This window comes from Drosophila sechellia, chromosome 3R, assembly GCF_004382195.2.
Source record: "Drosophila sechellia strain sech25 chromosome 3R, ASM438219v1, whole genome shotgun sequence".
Lineage (NCBI taxonomy): Eukaryota > Metazoa > Arthropoda > Insecta > Diptera > Drosophilidae > Drosophila > Drosophila sechellia.
In genome coordinates this window covers 3,805,490-3,821,632 of record NC_045952.1, presented here as the reverse complement: position 1 = coordinate 3,821,632, position 16,143 = coordinate 3,805,490, and the positions used below count along the sequence as shown (strand labels likewise).

Genomic DNA, 16,143 nt, shown 5'->3' with positions numbered 1-16,143 from the left:
GGAGATTTTTTTAATTTAAGGTTATTAAGGACCGAAGAAATTTCTTGATAGTCCGACAAGTACAACTCCTCATTTACAGACGACGAGTCAAATGATGTCATAAAGTTAGTGACCTCAGATATTGTTATAGGATCACTTAGATTGTTTGAATGGCAATGATTCAAGGCGAATATTGATGCCAATAGTTCGGCTTATTGTTCAGCTGTTGCAAAATTTTGTTGGTTTTGTCTTAAAATGGGAATGCTGGTATTTTTCTTCTTTATAACATTTGATAGTTTCCAAAAGGAGGAAGAATTTTTTTCGAGCGAGGATAAAACGTTATTCCAATGCTCATTTCTAAGTTTGGATAACTTGCAATTGATAAGCTGGCTGAGCCATCTAACGAGAACCAGATCAGCTCTGTTTCTGTACCTTAGCCAATTCGGAAATGGATTCGCATTCTGGAATTAATTGGTTAATAACTCTACCAAAAATAATCCAATTTGCGTATATAATATCAAAAAAATATTTTTTGATTCTGCTGAAGTTTGATTGAAGATAAGTTTGGACGAAGAGAAGTTTGGAAGTTTGGACTGGGAGGTGATCTGAGCCCAGATCATTGACTGGTATAGTATAGTTTAATGATTGGAAGCTATTTGTTATAAAAATATCAAGTGTAGAGGATTGACTTCTACTACTCGCTGGCAAATAGGAGTGTTGGTCAGGAAAATGAAATGACAAGCCACGTGACATTAAAAACTCGTTTAGTATTGAACCCCAAGCGTTGGCTCGGTTACAACCCCAAAGTCTATGCCTGCAATTAAAGTTGCCTCCTAACACAAAGTTTCCCGAATGTGTACACAATAATCGAATATTATTTGAAAATATTTGCTTATTTGCTGAATCTGCTCTCCCTCCGGGGAAATAACAGCAGTAGATTGGAGTACTTGTTCCATTATTATTAATAAAATTTATGCCAATTGATTCTATAGTTTTAGTGTTGGGAAGGGGTAGCAAGGTATGGCGGATAGATTTTTTAATGATTATAGTGTAGTAGGCTGCTCCTTCTACCCTCTTCCTTTACTCTTAGTCATACATTCCTAGTCATACATACCTAATTATACATGTCGCGGATCGAATATTGTTATCGATAGGCTAGTTAGTATTTTTAAGAAGTCCGAATGTGGAAGGATTTATAAGCCCATATGTGTGTGGGCACATTGTTTTTCGTCATTGTAAAAAGAGCCGGGAAAATTGAGCTTGCATTGTCGTGTAAGAGTTGGAGGACACACTGCGGTGAGCTAATAAGTTAAGTTAGTTTTAATTGTGAAACATCGAAATCTTCCAGAATAAAACGTGTTCTACTACCACGGATTAGTCTGCCCTTTCTTTCGGGAACCAATGTGTGGGGTAGCCGTTTAAGGCAACTCCAAGTGACGCACGACGACAATATTTTATTCGCAGTCCTAGGGCGACTGCAGGGGCAACTTGCGCTGGAATGACGGTTTAGACGGCCAGCTAGAGAGTTGCCGGAGCTGGAGTGACGGTTTAGACGGCCAGCCAGGATTTGTGTGAGCGCAGCCAGCGGTCAGAAGGCGCAAGGAGCGCCAAGCATCCGTGGCCGCAGCCAGCGGCACGAGGCGTCAGAGACGCCATTTTGGACGCGCAGAGGCGACGCCATTTTGGACGCGCAGAGGCGACGCCATTTTGGACGCGTAGAGGCGACGCTATTTTGGAACTGGGGAAGATGCAGCATTCCCCCAGGAGGAGTGCCCGGCTGAACGGAGGGGAAGCCACCCCTATAACAACAGTGAGTCAGCAGCCAGCCAGTAATGGAGCAGGAACTCAGACGCGGGTGAACATCACCCAACCTAGAAGTACTGCTGTCACAGCTGCGAGTTCAGTACCGGAAGTGAATCAGCCCCTCGTGTTGGAACTCATGGAGAGGATCGCAGCGTTGGAGAGGGAGCTGGAGAGGGCTAGATCCCTGGAAAGTGTGAGCACCGCCAATTACGCGCCGATCGCAGTTGGCCCAAGCGCAGTTGGCGCCAACAGTGGAGCGTCGGGGCGGCCGTCATTTTGGAGCGGCCAGCCAATACCCACATCTAACGGAGAGGCCTTACATAACGGGGTCGGGTCGGTGCCATACAACGGTGACGGTGCGAGCGGTGCGGCCTGCACGCTGCCGCCATCTTCGAGTGGACCGCCATTGCTAACGACTAGCAACTATTTTGTGGAGCCACTGTGTGCAACAGGCACTGCGCAGCCAGCGCATGGACTCGTGCTACCGGGCGTGAGCATCCACAATGCGGCAACAGCATCGCCACTTGTCGGATCCTACGCCGCGACGACGCCGAGTGGAATCCAGGGAGCATATGGGCCAAGGAAGCTTCCGGACTTGCCTATATTTGGAGGGCAGCCCGAGGAGTGGCCGATCTTCAGCTGTGCGTTCGTGGACACGACCCGAGCGTACAACTGCACGGACCTGGAGAACAACCAGAGGTTGTTGAAGGCGCTGAAGGATGAAGCGCGCGAGGCAGTGAAGGCGCTATTGATTCACCCAGGGAATGTCAGCGCCGTGATGGAGCAGCTGCGCTTTAGGTTCGGCCGACCGGAGCAGCTTATACGCAGCCAGCTCAACAACGTGCGAGAGGTGCAGCCAATTTCGGAGCACAATTTGGCGAAGATCATTCCCTTCGCAACCCGAGTGAGTAACCTCGCGGCCTTCTTGCAGTCAGCGAAGGCGGAGCAACACCTGGGGAACCCAACCCTCATGGAGGAGCTTGTGGCTAAGCTGCCAACGAGCAAGCGAGTGGACTGGGCCAGGCATGCTGCAACGATTGCGCCCTTTCCCACTGTAGTCCACTTCAGCGCGTGGCTACAGGAGTACGCAAACGTGGTGTGCACGGTTTTGGACGTCGAGGGAAAGGAGCCGAGGCGTCGACTTCTACATGCAAGCGTCGACCATAATGAATGCGATCAACAGGATGATCGGCATGGAGGTTGTCCCATCTGTGGAGGACAGCATGGAATATTGAATTGCAGAAAATTTATTGGAGCTTCGCCACAGGAAAGGTGGAGCAATGTGAAGAGGCATCGGCTCTGCTTCAATTGCCTGCGAAGCGGGCACACGGCTAGATCCTGCTATACGCGAGGTGAGTGCCAGACTAATGGATGCCGAAGGGAGCATCACCGTTTGCTACATGGTGCGGACGAGGAGCGAAGGCCGCTGCAGCGAGGTGGCTTCAGACGCCACGAAGGGAACCAGCAGCCAGCAGTTTCCAGACGCAGCCCGGCCAGGAGGCCTTCGCTACGAGATGGTCACAGGGACCAGGAGAGGAACCGGCAGCCAGCCGTTCCCAGCGACAGCCTGGAGAGAGGAGCTCCGCGTGAAGCGGGAGCGCCCATGCAGAGGAATTTGAGCTGCGTTGACGCCGAAGGAGGCCATCTACTGTTCCGTATACTGCCGGTTACGCTGTACGGAGCGGGGCGAAAGGTGGATACGTATGCGCTCCTAGATGACGGATCCTCCGTCACGATGATCGATGACGAACTACGAAGGGATCTTGGAGTGCAAGGAGAGCGTCGGCAGCTAAATATCCAATGGTTTGGAGGTAAGGCAACCAGAGAGCCTACCAACGTGGTGAGTCTGAAGATTAGTGGAGTTGGAAAGCCCACTCGCCATGTATTGAGAAACGTTTATGCCGTTTCGAGTTTGAGTTTGCCGATGCAGACATTGAGCCGACGAGATGTCCAGGGCATACACAGGGATGCGCGTCTGCCGATGAAGCCATACAGCAACGCGGTGCCGAAGCTGCTCATCGGCCTGGATCACGGACATCTGGGGTTGCCACTTAGGACGAGGCGGTTCGCTCGAGAGGGACCGTATGCGGCCGCAACCGAGCTGGGCTGGGTTGTGTTTGGGCCTGTAAGTGGGCAACCGACCACGCCGTCACCGAGGTCCTGCCTACTTGCCGTGTCAGTGGATGACGCGATGGAGAAGATGGTGGAGGACTATTTCGATATGGAAAACTTTGGAGTGAAGACCGCGCCGCCGGTCGCAGCCAGCGACGATGTTCGGGCCCAAAGGATACTCGAAGACACCACGGTGAAAGTGGGGCGTCGCTACCAGACGGGATTACTCTGGAAGGACGACCACGTTGGGCTGCCACCGAGCTATGAGATGGCGTACAGGAGGCTGGTCAACGTCGAGAAGAAGATGAAGCGCAACAAGCCGTTGGCGCAGGAATACGATCGGATAATAAAGGATTACGTGTCTAAAGGATACGCGAGGAGGCTGCAGCCGGAGGAGGTCGCGGTAAGGAGCGATCGCCTATGGTATTTGCCACATTTTGGTGTCGAAAACCCAAACAAGCCCGGCAAGGTACGGCTTGTGTTTGATGCTGCAGCCAAAGTTGGAGGAACCTCGCTAAACTCGGAGCTGGACAAAGGGCCTCAGCACTATAAGCCTTTGCCAGCTGTGCTCTTTCATTTCAGAGAGGAAGCCGTCGGAGTCTGCGGTGACATCAAGGAGATGTTCCACCAAGTGCTGATCCGACCCGAGGATAGATGTTCCCAACGATTCCTCTGGAGAGATGGCGACGACGAGAGAGATCCGGATGTCTATGAGATGAACGTAATGTAGTTTGGAGCAGCCTGCTCGCCGAGCGCTGCGCATTACGTGAAGACTATGAATGCCCTGAAGTATCGGGATTCGGATCCGAGAGCGGTCAAGGCCATCACCGACTACCACTATGTCGATGACTATGTGGACAGTTTCGCTACAGAGAGCGAGGCTATCAGCGTATCTACCCGAGTGAAGGAGATACACAAGGATGCTGGATTCGAATTATGCAAGTTTTCATCCAGCTCACCCACCGTGGAGACGGCTTTAGGACCTGGTCGAGTCAAGAGCGTCGGATGGGGTGAGGCTGAAGAGAAGATCCTCGGAATGCGTTGGCAAGTAGCAACAGATGACTTCAGATTTAACGTGGAGTATCATCGAGTGCCAAGCAGCGTCCTGAGTGGAGATCGAGTTCCTACGAAGAGGGAATATTTGAGCCTGGTGATGTCAACGTTCGATCCCCTGGGATTCCTGTGTTGCCTCATGGTTACAGCGAAGCTGCTGCTGCGAGAGATTTGGAGGCAGAAGATCCAGTGGGACGAACCACTACCGGAAGAGTTAAGCAAAGCCTTTGCGACTTGGCGCAAAGAGATGGACACCGTGGGACAGTTCCGATGTCCGCGCCATTATTTTGGGCGTGGAGCAGTCCGGGCCGTAGAGTTGCACGTCTTCGTGGATGCTAGTCAGGCAGCATTCGCGGCGGTGGCCTATTGGAGGGTCACATATGAGGACGACGACGTGCAGGTGAGCTTCGTGAGCGCGAAAACGAAGTGTGCCCCAATGAGAACGATGACGATCCCACGGCTGGAGCTACAGGCAGCAGTTCTTGGAACCAGGCTGATGAACACTGTCAAGGAGGAGCACAGTGTGGTCATCACGGACCTGGTGTTATGGACGGACTCTAAGACGGTGCTGAGATGGATCGGCAGCACCCACCGCCGGTATAAGCAGTTTGTTGGCAACCGAGTGGCGGAGATTTTGGAGTCGTCAAAGGTTTCCCAATGGAGATGGGTGCCTACAGCCGACAATGTGGCTGATGATGCGACGCGGTCGCAGAAAGGAGTCGACCTTAGCCAGGAATCAAGGTGGCTAAGAGGACCTGCATTTTTGAGGCAGCCAGCAGCCAGCTGGCCGGGCCCTGAGGAAAAAACTGAGCGTGTTCCAGATGCCCCTGATGAAGAAGAGATGCCCAGTGAGTTTGCATTCGTTGCGGCAGGCGATTTTGTTATTCCGTTCCAGAGATTCTCGAGCTTCAGTCGCCTGGTGAGGACCACAGCCTGGGTCCTACGGTTTGCGCGCTGGTGCCGCAAACAGCGAAACGAGCTCGAGGAATACGGCCTTACTGCAGCAGAATGTAAGGCCGCGGAGAACCTGTTGGTCAGACAGGCACAATTGGAGTCGTTCCCCGACGAGATGAGGTCGGTGGAAACTGGACAGGACGTCGGTAGATCGAGCGATATTCGAGGGTTGGTGCCCTACCTAGACAAGGACGGGATTCTGCGAGCTTACGGCAGAATTGATGCCGCACTGTGCATGCCGTACAGTGCGAGGAGGCCCGTATTACTGTCACACAGGCACAGTCTGACAGAGCTGATTGTGAGAGACTTCCACGCCAGGATGAAGCATCAAAATGTGGATGCTACGATCGCGGAGATCCGGACAAAGTTCTGGGTCACAAAGATGAGGCGTGTGATGCGGAGAGTCATCTCATCGTGCAACGAGTGCAAGTTGCAGCGAGCGCGGCCGATGCCGCCGATAATGGGACCCCATCCGGAAGACAGACTGGATGCGAGTGGATGGCCATTCAAATACACAGGACTGGACTACTTTGGGCCACTGCTGGTGACTGTGTCCCGTCACAAGGAGAAGCGTTGGGTCGCCTTGTTTACGTGTTTGACGACAAGGGCGATTCACCTGGAGCTGGCGCATGACCTGTCGACGGATTCCTGCATAATTGCGATCAGGAACTTCGTCTGCCGTAGAGGGCCAGTATATAGACTGCGCAGCGATAACGGCAAGAACTTCGTGGGAGCTGACAGGGAAGCCAGGCGCTTTGGTGACGTGTTCGAGATGGAGAAGCTCCAGAGTGAGTTGTCAAGCAGAAGCATTGAATGGGTCTTTAATTGTCCAGCGAACCCGTCTGAGGGCGGAGTTTGGGAGCGCATGGTGCAGTGCGTCAAGAGAGTACTGCGTCATACCCTGAAGGAAGTTGCACCGAGGGACCATGTATTGGAGAGTTTACTGATTGAGGCGGAGAATATTGTAAACTCGCGCCCGCTCACTCACTTGCCTGTGGATGCGGACCAGGAGGCGCCGTTGACGCCAAACGATTTACTCAAGGGAGTAGCCAATCTGCCGGATACGCCTGGATTGGATGCGGAGCTGCCCAAGGAGGGTTCTACGAGGAAGCAGTGGAGGATTGCTCGCATGCTACGAGACCGTTTCTGGAGAAGGTGGGTCATGGAGTACCTGCCTACGCTTGTGCGCCGCGAGAAGTGGTGCCGCCGAACGGAGCCCATACACCAGGGTGATATGGTCTTCGTCTGCGATCCTGCCTTGGCCCGACGAGAGTGGCGCAAGGGCATCGTGGAGGAGGTCTACAGCGGAGCTGATGGAGTCGTCAGACGCGCTAAGGTGCGCGTGAACGACAACGGCCTATCTAGGACAATGATGCGACCCGTCTCTAAACTTGCAGTTTTGGATTTGAGTGAAGCGGTTCTTCACGGGGTCGGGGATGTCGCGGATCGAATATTGTTATCGATAGGCTAGTTAGTATTTTTAAGAAGTCCGAATGTGGAAGGATTTATAAGCCCATATGTGTCTGGGCACATTGTTTTTCGCCATTGTAAAAAGAGCCGGGAAAATTGAGCTTGCATTGTCGTGTAAGAGTTGGAGGACACACTGCGGTGAGCTAATAAGTTAAGTTAGTTTTAATTGTAAAACATCGAATTCTTCCAGAATAAAACGTGTTCTACTACCACGGATTAGTCTGCCCTTTCTTTCGGGAACCAATGTGTGGGGTAGCCGTTTAAGGCAACTCCAAGTGACGCACGACGACAATACATAGCCAATCTAGTCATAAGCTTATACATTCATACACCCATCCTTACTATATACATACATACAAATATTATCGAGAAACGGAGCACCCCCAGAAAATCGCTCCACCAAGAAACGAAATTTTTCCTTCACTGGATTTCCAGAATTGTGAAATTAACACCGATCACGTAAGTGTGAATGCGATGAACAGAAAAGAATCAACCGAAACTGGCAGTGAGAGGGAGACAAACATGTTCGAGCTACAGCAACTACGCGCAGAGCTAGCAGAAGCGAAGGCAATGCTTAACGGAACACGATCGAGCTTGCAGTTCCAAGAACAACAACAACCAGAGCAAAGCAAGGCTACAGTTACGTTATCCAGACGGCGCAGTTTACGCAGGCTGGCGGCACAAAAGAGAACACAACATATCACTCGCCGCAGCGATCCACCGAGAGAGCGGAGAGCCAGCGTTTTCCAGTTGATGTTCTCGCTCTCACCAAAGAGACGATAACCGATTACGATGGGAAAACTTGCGCGCGTGCCTGGATAACAGTGGTCAAAAATATCGCACGCACTTTCAACATCGATGACAACCATTTACGCATCTTACTCATCACTAAACTTAAAGGAAACGCGCAAGTCTGGTTACATGCGCACCCTGCTCGATTGATCGAACCAATTGAGAATTTGCTTGATCAATTGTCATTGACTTTTGGCGAGCAACCATCCAAGGCTGAGATCCGTCGAAAATTCGAGAGTCGCAAGTGGAAAACCGAGGAGAATTTCTGCAGTTATTACGATGAGAAGATGGCTCTCTCAAACGGGATAAACATCGACGACGACGAACTACTGGACCAGGTGATAGAGGGCATACCGCTGCAAAATTTCCGTACCCAAGCACGGATTCAATGCTTCTCTACTCCATCGGAGATGCTACGCGCATTTTTGAATATCCGTTTGCCAGCTCGGAGGGAGCCACCTGTACAGCCAACCGACTACAAATTTGCCATACGATGCGCAAACTGTAATTCAAGAGGTCACAAAGCTGACATCTGCAAGAAGCCCAAACGTGAACCAGGTTCGTGTTACGCCTGTGGACAACTTGGACACCTGGTGGCACAATGTCCCACAAGGAAGAGCGTTTCAACTAATAATTATGTAAGATGGTTTAAAATTAATTTTTTTGAAAATGCTTATAAGCCTATAATTTCAGAATGCCTCATAGACTCTGGCAGTCCTATATCTATCATTAAAAAGTCACTTATTAACGAGACAATGAAGTTAGCCCTAGTTAATACTTGCTATTTTGGTTTAAACAACTGTATTCTCAAAACACATGGACAAACCACATGTTATGTATTGAAAGGATCAATAAAAATATATTTTCGTTTAATCATTGTTTTGACCAGTCTATGAGGTATAATGTTATTCTCGGCAGAGATTTTTTAACTGCATGCAATTTAAATTTAGACCCGTACACCTTGGGAATGATTGCGTTGAGAAAACCCATGGAAATAAACAAAAGATCAATGTATACTGAAAATGATAGTCCTGAGAAATCGTTAGAAAATGAAATTGTTAGTTCAAAATCGTTAGAAAATGCAATTGTTAGTCCAAAGTCGTTAGAAAATGAAATTGTTAGTTCACAATCGTTAGAAAATGAAATTGTTAGTTCACAATCGTTAGAAAATGAAATTGTTAGTTCAAAATCGTTAGAAAATGCAATTGTTAGTCCAAAGTCGTTAGAAAATGAAATTGTTAGTTCACAATCGTTAGAAAATGAAATTGTTAGTTCACAATCGTTAGAAAATGAAATTGTTAGTTCAAAATCGTTAGAAAATGCAATTGTTAGTCCAAAATCGTTAGAATATGAAATTGTTAGTCCGAAATCGTTAGAAAATAAAATCGTTAATCAACAGCATAAAGAAACTGGTCCAATATCGTTAAGAGATGAAATAGTTAGTCAACAAAAGAATATCAGTAAATCAAAATTATCAGAAGATGAAATTGTTAACACTTCAAAAGAAATCGTTAGTTTTAAATTGCCCAAAGATAAAAATGTTTACGAACAATTAAATGACAACTTTGATAAGGAAGTACTAAGAATATGTCATGTAACTGAAAGTGAGTTAGAATACAAAATAGGAGAAAATGTTAGCAATAGGTTACAACTAGAATTCGATAGGTTGTTTAGAAATTTTTATATAAATGGAAAAAGGCCAAATGAACCGACAGTTAGAAGTGAAATACAATTGTGTTTGGAAAACCCGAAACCGTTTAGCTGTTCTCCTAGGAGGCTTTCATACACAGAAAAAGACAGGTTACAAAAACTATTAGACGAATATTTGGAAAACGGATTTATACGACCAAGCGACTCGGATTATGCATCGTCCATTGTTTTAGTGAAAAAGAAAACTGGAGACTTACGTATGTGCGTCGACTTTAGAAAACTTAATAAAATGACAATGAAAGACAACTATCCTCTACCTCTTATATGGTAGATGACTTGTTAGATAGAATGAATGAGAAAACTGTTTTCACCAAACTCGATCTTAAAAACGGTTTTTTCCACGTGCATGTTAAAAAAGAATCAATAAAATACACCTCTTTCGTTACACCATTCGGCCAATACGAGTGGCTGCGAATGCCATTTGGCCTCAAAAACGCCCCGTCTGTGTTCCAAAGATTTGTTAACAAAATTTTTGCTGATATGATTAGAGAAAACAAACAAAAAACGACATTCTATTGGCAACCGAAAATATAAACGAACACTTAGAAACGTTGAAAGAAATTTTTAAAAGATTAGTTGAAAATAAACTTGAATTAAGAATAGACAAATGTGAGTTTATGCAATCAAGTATAAAATACCTTGGGTTCATAATAAATAAAGACGGCATAATGCCCAATGACAAAGGAATCGAGGCAATAAAAAATTTCCCAATACCTAACAATGTTCATACAGTACAAAGTTTTTTGGGATTATGCTCATATTTTCGATGGTTCATAAAAGATTTTTCTAGACTAGCTAAACCACTGCACGACATTCTTAAAAAAGATAAACCGTTCAAATTTGGTAGTGAAATGATTTGTTTTAATATGTTAAAAGATAAATTAATGCAGTCACCAGTCTTAGCTATATACAACCATAAGCACGAAACAGAATTGCATTGTGATGCAAGTTCTTCTGGATTCGGTGCTGTACTTATGCAAAAGAAGGAGGACCAGAAATAGCACCCAGTTTCATTCTTTTCAAAACGGACAACAGATATTGAATCAAAATACCACAGTTTCGAGTTAGAAACTTTAGCCATCGTTTATTCGTTACGTAGATTTAGAGTTTATCTTCATTGGAGGACATTTAAAATAGTCACCGACTGCAACTCATTAATTTTGACCCTAAGCAAAAAAGAGCTAAACCCTAGGATAGCCAGCTGGGCTTTAGAATGTCAAGGTTATGATTTTGAAATTGTGCATAGGGCAGGTAGCCGCATGCAACATGTTGACGCACTGAGTAGGTGTACAAATATTATGGTAATACAAACAAACAGTTTCGAAGATAATCTAGTTATATGTCAAGGGAAAGATACAAAATTAAAAGAAATCAGGCAATTGTTAGAAAACAGAGAAAATAAATTGTATGAGATGAGAAATGGTATAGTTTACAAAAAGACAAATGAAAATAGATTGCTGTTCTACGTTCCGATAGAAATGGAAGAACAAGTGTTATACAAGTATCACAACGAACTTGGACACGTAGGAAGAGACAAAATGATAGAAGCTATAATGAAAAACTATTGGTTTCCAAATTTAAAACAAAAGTGTAGCACACATATCAGCAACTGTTTAAAATGTATTTCATTCAGTCCCAAAACAGGAAAAACAGAAGGATTTCTACACAACATACCTAAGGGAAACAAACCTTTTGAAATCATCCATATTGACCATTATGGTCCAGTAGACTTGGGTAGACCGAAGAAACATATTCTAGTGATAGAAGATGCATTCACAAAGTTTGTCAGACTATACGCAACAAAAACTACGAACACAAAAGAAGTCATACAATCGTTAAACGACTACTTCAGAGCATACAGTAGGCCTAAGTGTATCATATCAGATAGAGGAGCATGTTTCACGTCTGGCGATTTTGACTCATTTTTGAAAGAATGCAATGTTAAACACATAAAAATTGCAACAGGATCGCCACAAGCCAACGGTCAAGTTGAACGTATAAACCGAAGTCTTGGTCCAATGATTAGCAAGTTAATTGAACCTGATCAAGGTCTACACTGGGACTTAGTCTTAGAAAAGGTCGAATATACCCTGAACAATACACAACACCGCAGCATTAAACAGTATCCTAGCATAATGTTATTTGGTTTACAACAAAAAGGACAAATTATGGATGAGTTAAAAGAAAAAATTGAGGAAATTGGAGAAACGATTGAAGAAAGAGATTTAGAAAGTATTAGAAATAAAGGTGAGGCAAGTCAGAAAAGAGCACAAGCATACAATAAAGAATATGTTGACAAAAAACGAAAACGATCAGGAGTGTTCACAAAAGGTGACTACGTCATGGTTAAAAATTTTGACTCAACAACAGGCATAGCTAAGAAGTTAGTTTTAGTAATTTAAGAAACTCTGTACAAAATAGAAAGTATAATTTAAGAAACTCTGTACAAAATAGAAAGTATAATTTAAGAAACTCTGTACGAAATAGAAAGTATAATTTAAGAAGCAATTGTAAAACAAAGAAAACAAACAAGAAGAAAAGAAAACCTAAAAAATGTCTAAGACCGTTTAAAAGTATCTCTACTAAGAAGAATAAAATGAGAAACAGGACCCTTAGCTTTAATAAACGTTAATTGTTATAAAATCCTACGATCGGGAGATCTAGTTGTCAGGACGGCTGAGTTGTAGTAGGCTGCTCCTTCTACCCTCTTCCTTTACTCTTAGTCATACATTCCTAGTCATACATACCTAATTATACATAGCCAATCTAGTCATAAGCTTATACATTTATACACCCATCCTTACTGTATATACAAAGATTATTATCGAGAAACTTATCGACTGATCGACTCGCCACTCTGCAGAGAGCGCGGCAGTCAGTCGCTGTTGAACCAAGCTAGAGTGCAGATCGAAATAAAAGAGACAATTGAAATAGTTAACTTCTGTAAACGGCGGCTAAAATAGCTACCCCTCCCCCTCTTCTACAAGATCTGTCATACCTGTAGCAATAGTAATTATAGTGTTTGATTGAAATTGAACTATTTAGCCAAGTTTCGGTTAATAGACAAATATCTGTGTTCTTTCTTTTAAGAAAATCAAAAAGCTCATCTTTTTTGTTCTTAACGCCTCGAGCGTTCCAAGTTAATATTGAAAGATTGTTTAACATTATGTTAGAAATTTGCAAGCCAGTGAGGTTATCACTTCAAATTGATCTGCCTTGGATTTGCAGTTTCTTAAACTTCTAATGAGATCAAATGTTAAGGACTTAATTTCCTCTAAAGAGAAAAGCTCTTCACCCGTATTTGACGTTACATTTGGTTTAACCCAGGTGGCGTTTGGATTTAAAGTAGATTGATTAAGAGTGTTTGGAAAATTTTTAGTATAGTCCAGCTGCGGAGGCTTAGAAATAAAGTTAGCTTTTGGTCTTACTCGATTTGACTGGAATTGAGATCTTACATTAACATAACTTAACCTGCTAGGGCAGCCGGGGTCGTTAGATTTGTGCGGGCCATTACAATTGGCACATTTGACAGCAGCTCCTTCCGGGCATTCAGTAGTTTTGTGGTTTCCTGACAGATTGAACAGTATGATCCATGTCCAAACATCGGACAATTGTAGCAACAATTGGGTGATTTGGTTGCTATTTCTCCTTTGATATTCCCATTTTACTTTAACATAATTTATGACGGAGTATGATTTTCTGAGCTCATTAAGCGAAACTGATTTTTTTGTGAAATAGATCACATAAAAGATTACAACTGAGTTATTGGGTCGCGTTCGCTTTACGCGCTTAACATCGAGGCATTGTAGGCCTAAACCAATGATATCAGTTTTTAGAGAACTAGGGTCATATCATCAAGTCCAACAAGTAGCACCTTGTAGGTTTTAACATTTTTATCAGCGTAGGAGAAGAATTCAAATTTCCCCTTTAATGAAGGATTCATAGTCTTTTATGTCCGTACAGAAAAGTTTAAATCCAATAGACATTTTTTTAATAGAGTATTTGGAGCAATTAATTGATTTGCAAAAGTAATCCAGTTGCTCCACTGAGCATTTAAGCACAGTTATAGGAGAAATGTAAACTTTGTTTTTGGTGATGATTTGTTCACAGTCAATATCGTTCTTATCAGTGTTTTCATTGTCTTCTTTGCTCAACTGAGTTTGAAGCGGAGAATAATAGTTTGCATTGACATAGGACTGCTGCCCAGTGTCTTGTTTTTTCAACTTCTTTCTGACTGCTTTAGGTGACATAACGGTGTCAACAGATAACGATCTCTTTATTCTTGTAATTTTGATTTTTTTGTTTTCTTTTGCTTTGTCTTTATTTTTCGGTGCATAGAATTTGATGCGTACGTGGGTGCTTTCAGGCTGAGAGCTTACACAAGATTGAGTAAGGTAATTTGAATTTCCACATTGTCTGAATGGGTTGCTAATCCTCATCCTTTGATTTACTATTACTGTGAATTGAATTGGGATTACTGTCTCCTCTGCTTTAGTTGGTTCATAGTTAATAAAACAATATGCTGCTATATGGTAATTTTTTCATATATAAGGTTAACATGATGCTCAGAGCATCATCATCTCCGCAATCCATCCAACACAAAGTGCCAAAAAGTGGAGGGTTTATAGCTAAAGGAACAGCAATTCGCATTCAACAGAAAACAAGATTAAGAGTCGATTGTAAACGCTTAAGAACTAACTAAATCAATTGCCGCAGCCAAGACACAGTGGAACCTATAGAGTACATAGGTGTTTTCATCCAACTTTACACTGAGAAAAGACCCTGCTCATGTAACGGGACAGAATAAAAATTATGTTGGGATGGTTCTTTTCCATTTCTGCCAGTCCGATGAAAAGTGGTAGCTGCTTGGCGCGAAAGATTTAATGAATGAATGAACTTGAAGTCAATTGAAGTCAACATTTTCACAGTAAGCGTGTCCGAGCACAACAGGTTCAACTCCACTAAAGGCATAGTGTATTCAGGAAGCTCCTCAAAAAGTTATCAAAGAAGAGAAGATACTCAGGTTCTTTTACAAAACACCATCGAAAACAGAACTGATAAAGTTTGCCTCACCTTCGAACTCTGTTCCGACTGTTTGACTGCGCGACCGCGTCCTGACTGCGCGACTCGCGCCCGTACTCTCCTGGACTGACTGCCTCGAGCTGCGCTTTCGCCGTTCATTTATAGGCAGCGGGGATCCCGTTATTTCTCCTTTTGCACACGGCCCACTCGGGAACAAGGGCCAGTTAGTGCACGGTGCGCCCTCTATGTGCTCGTCCACAGCAAGCACCGTTACCGTTCGACCTCCGTTCCCTTGACCGGCTCGAGTCCCAGGTCCAACGCGGTACCGTTAGCTCAAGGTCACTCCGCTTGCCGGGGTCCAAGGTTCACTATTTCCCGCTCTACCTGACTCCTCTCGCATTCCAGCCACCTTCGCTTTTGCTAGGCCGCTCACCTGCACACAGTGTTTGTTGATGTTTATTTTTGTAAAAACAGAATAAAAATAATAAAACATATCTTATAGTCGAGCGTCCCGACTATCAAATGCCGGTTACTCAGCTAGTGTGAATGCGAACAGAAATTTCATCATTTTTCTTATATATCGATAGGTATGGGGAATAATAAGAGAACCAATTTTAAAATTGTCCCAAAGTGTGGGCGTGACCGGTTCGGCGGCTTTCGGGCGTTAGAGTGGGCGTTGCAAAAAGTTTTTTGGCAAATCGATTGAAATTTACACGACTAATACAGATGTGAAAAAATATCAACACGTTTTTCAAAACTGTGGGCGTGGCAATTTTGTGGGCGTTAGGCGTGGCAACATGGGTCTTTAGAATCTGTATGCTGAATCTCAACCTCTTAGCTTTTATAGTTCCTGGGATCTCGACGTTCATACGGACAAACGGACATGGCTAGATCGACTCTGCTCTTGATCCTGATCAAGAATATATATACTTGATGTAGTTGGAAACGCGTATAAAATAAAATAATTGCTAAAATCAAAAATAATCGAACGGCCTATTTTCACTACCTAAACGCGTCATTTGAGAAGGACAAGAGTTTTCTTTTCCACATATTTATTTACGAATGTCGGGACGGCGCGAACGCCATTCCCGGCTAACAAAAATTACACGCACGAGTTATTCACATTAGGAATAATCGCAGAGGTCAACTCAGCCGAGGTGCAATGACCAAGCCTCACTCCGGAGGAACCGCCTTCGTGATCACGGTTAACCTCTACGCCAGGTAAGTATGCTTTGCTCAGCTCAGCAT

At 44.6% G+C, this 16,143-nt stretch overlaps 1 protein-coding gene and 1 non-coding gene across 2 annotated transcripts; one reads left to right on the top strand and one right to left on the bottom strand.

The window, feature by feature from the left end:
• The first annotated feature begins 4,741 nt into the window (after positions 1–4,741).
• On the top strand, positions 4,742–9,036 carry LOC116801620. Its single transcript, XM_032722313.1, has 3 exons — positions 4,742–7,509; positions 7,562–8,801; positions 8,857–9,036. Exon 1 carries the CDS (start codon positions 4,931–4,933, stop codon positions 7,370–7,372), a length of 2,442 nt encoding a protein of 813 aa, XP_032578204.1. The 5' UTR covers positions 4,742–4,930; the 3' UTR covers positions 7,373–7,509; positions 7,562–8,801; positions 8,857–9,036.
• Positions 9,037–15,959: 6,923 nt separating this feature from the next.
• On the bottom strand, positions 15,960–16,124 carry LOC6613885. Its single transcript, XR_048555.2, has one exon. It is a non-coding gene; the product is annotated as a U1 spliceosomal RNA (small nuclear RNA).
• Between the last annotated feature and the right edge of the window lie 19 nt (positions 16,125–16,143).

What these genes read in the sequence shown, in the direction of transcription:
- LOC116801620 (XM_032722313.1), top strand. Translation starts at nt 4,931, where the DNA reads ATGCGTTGGCAAGTAGCAACAGATGACTTCAGATTTAACGTGGAGTAT.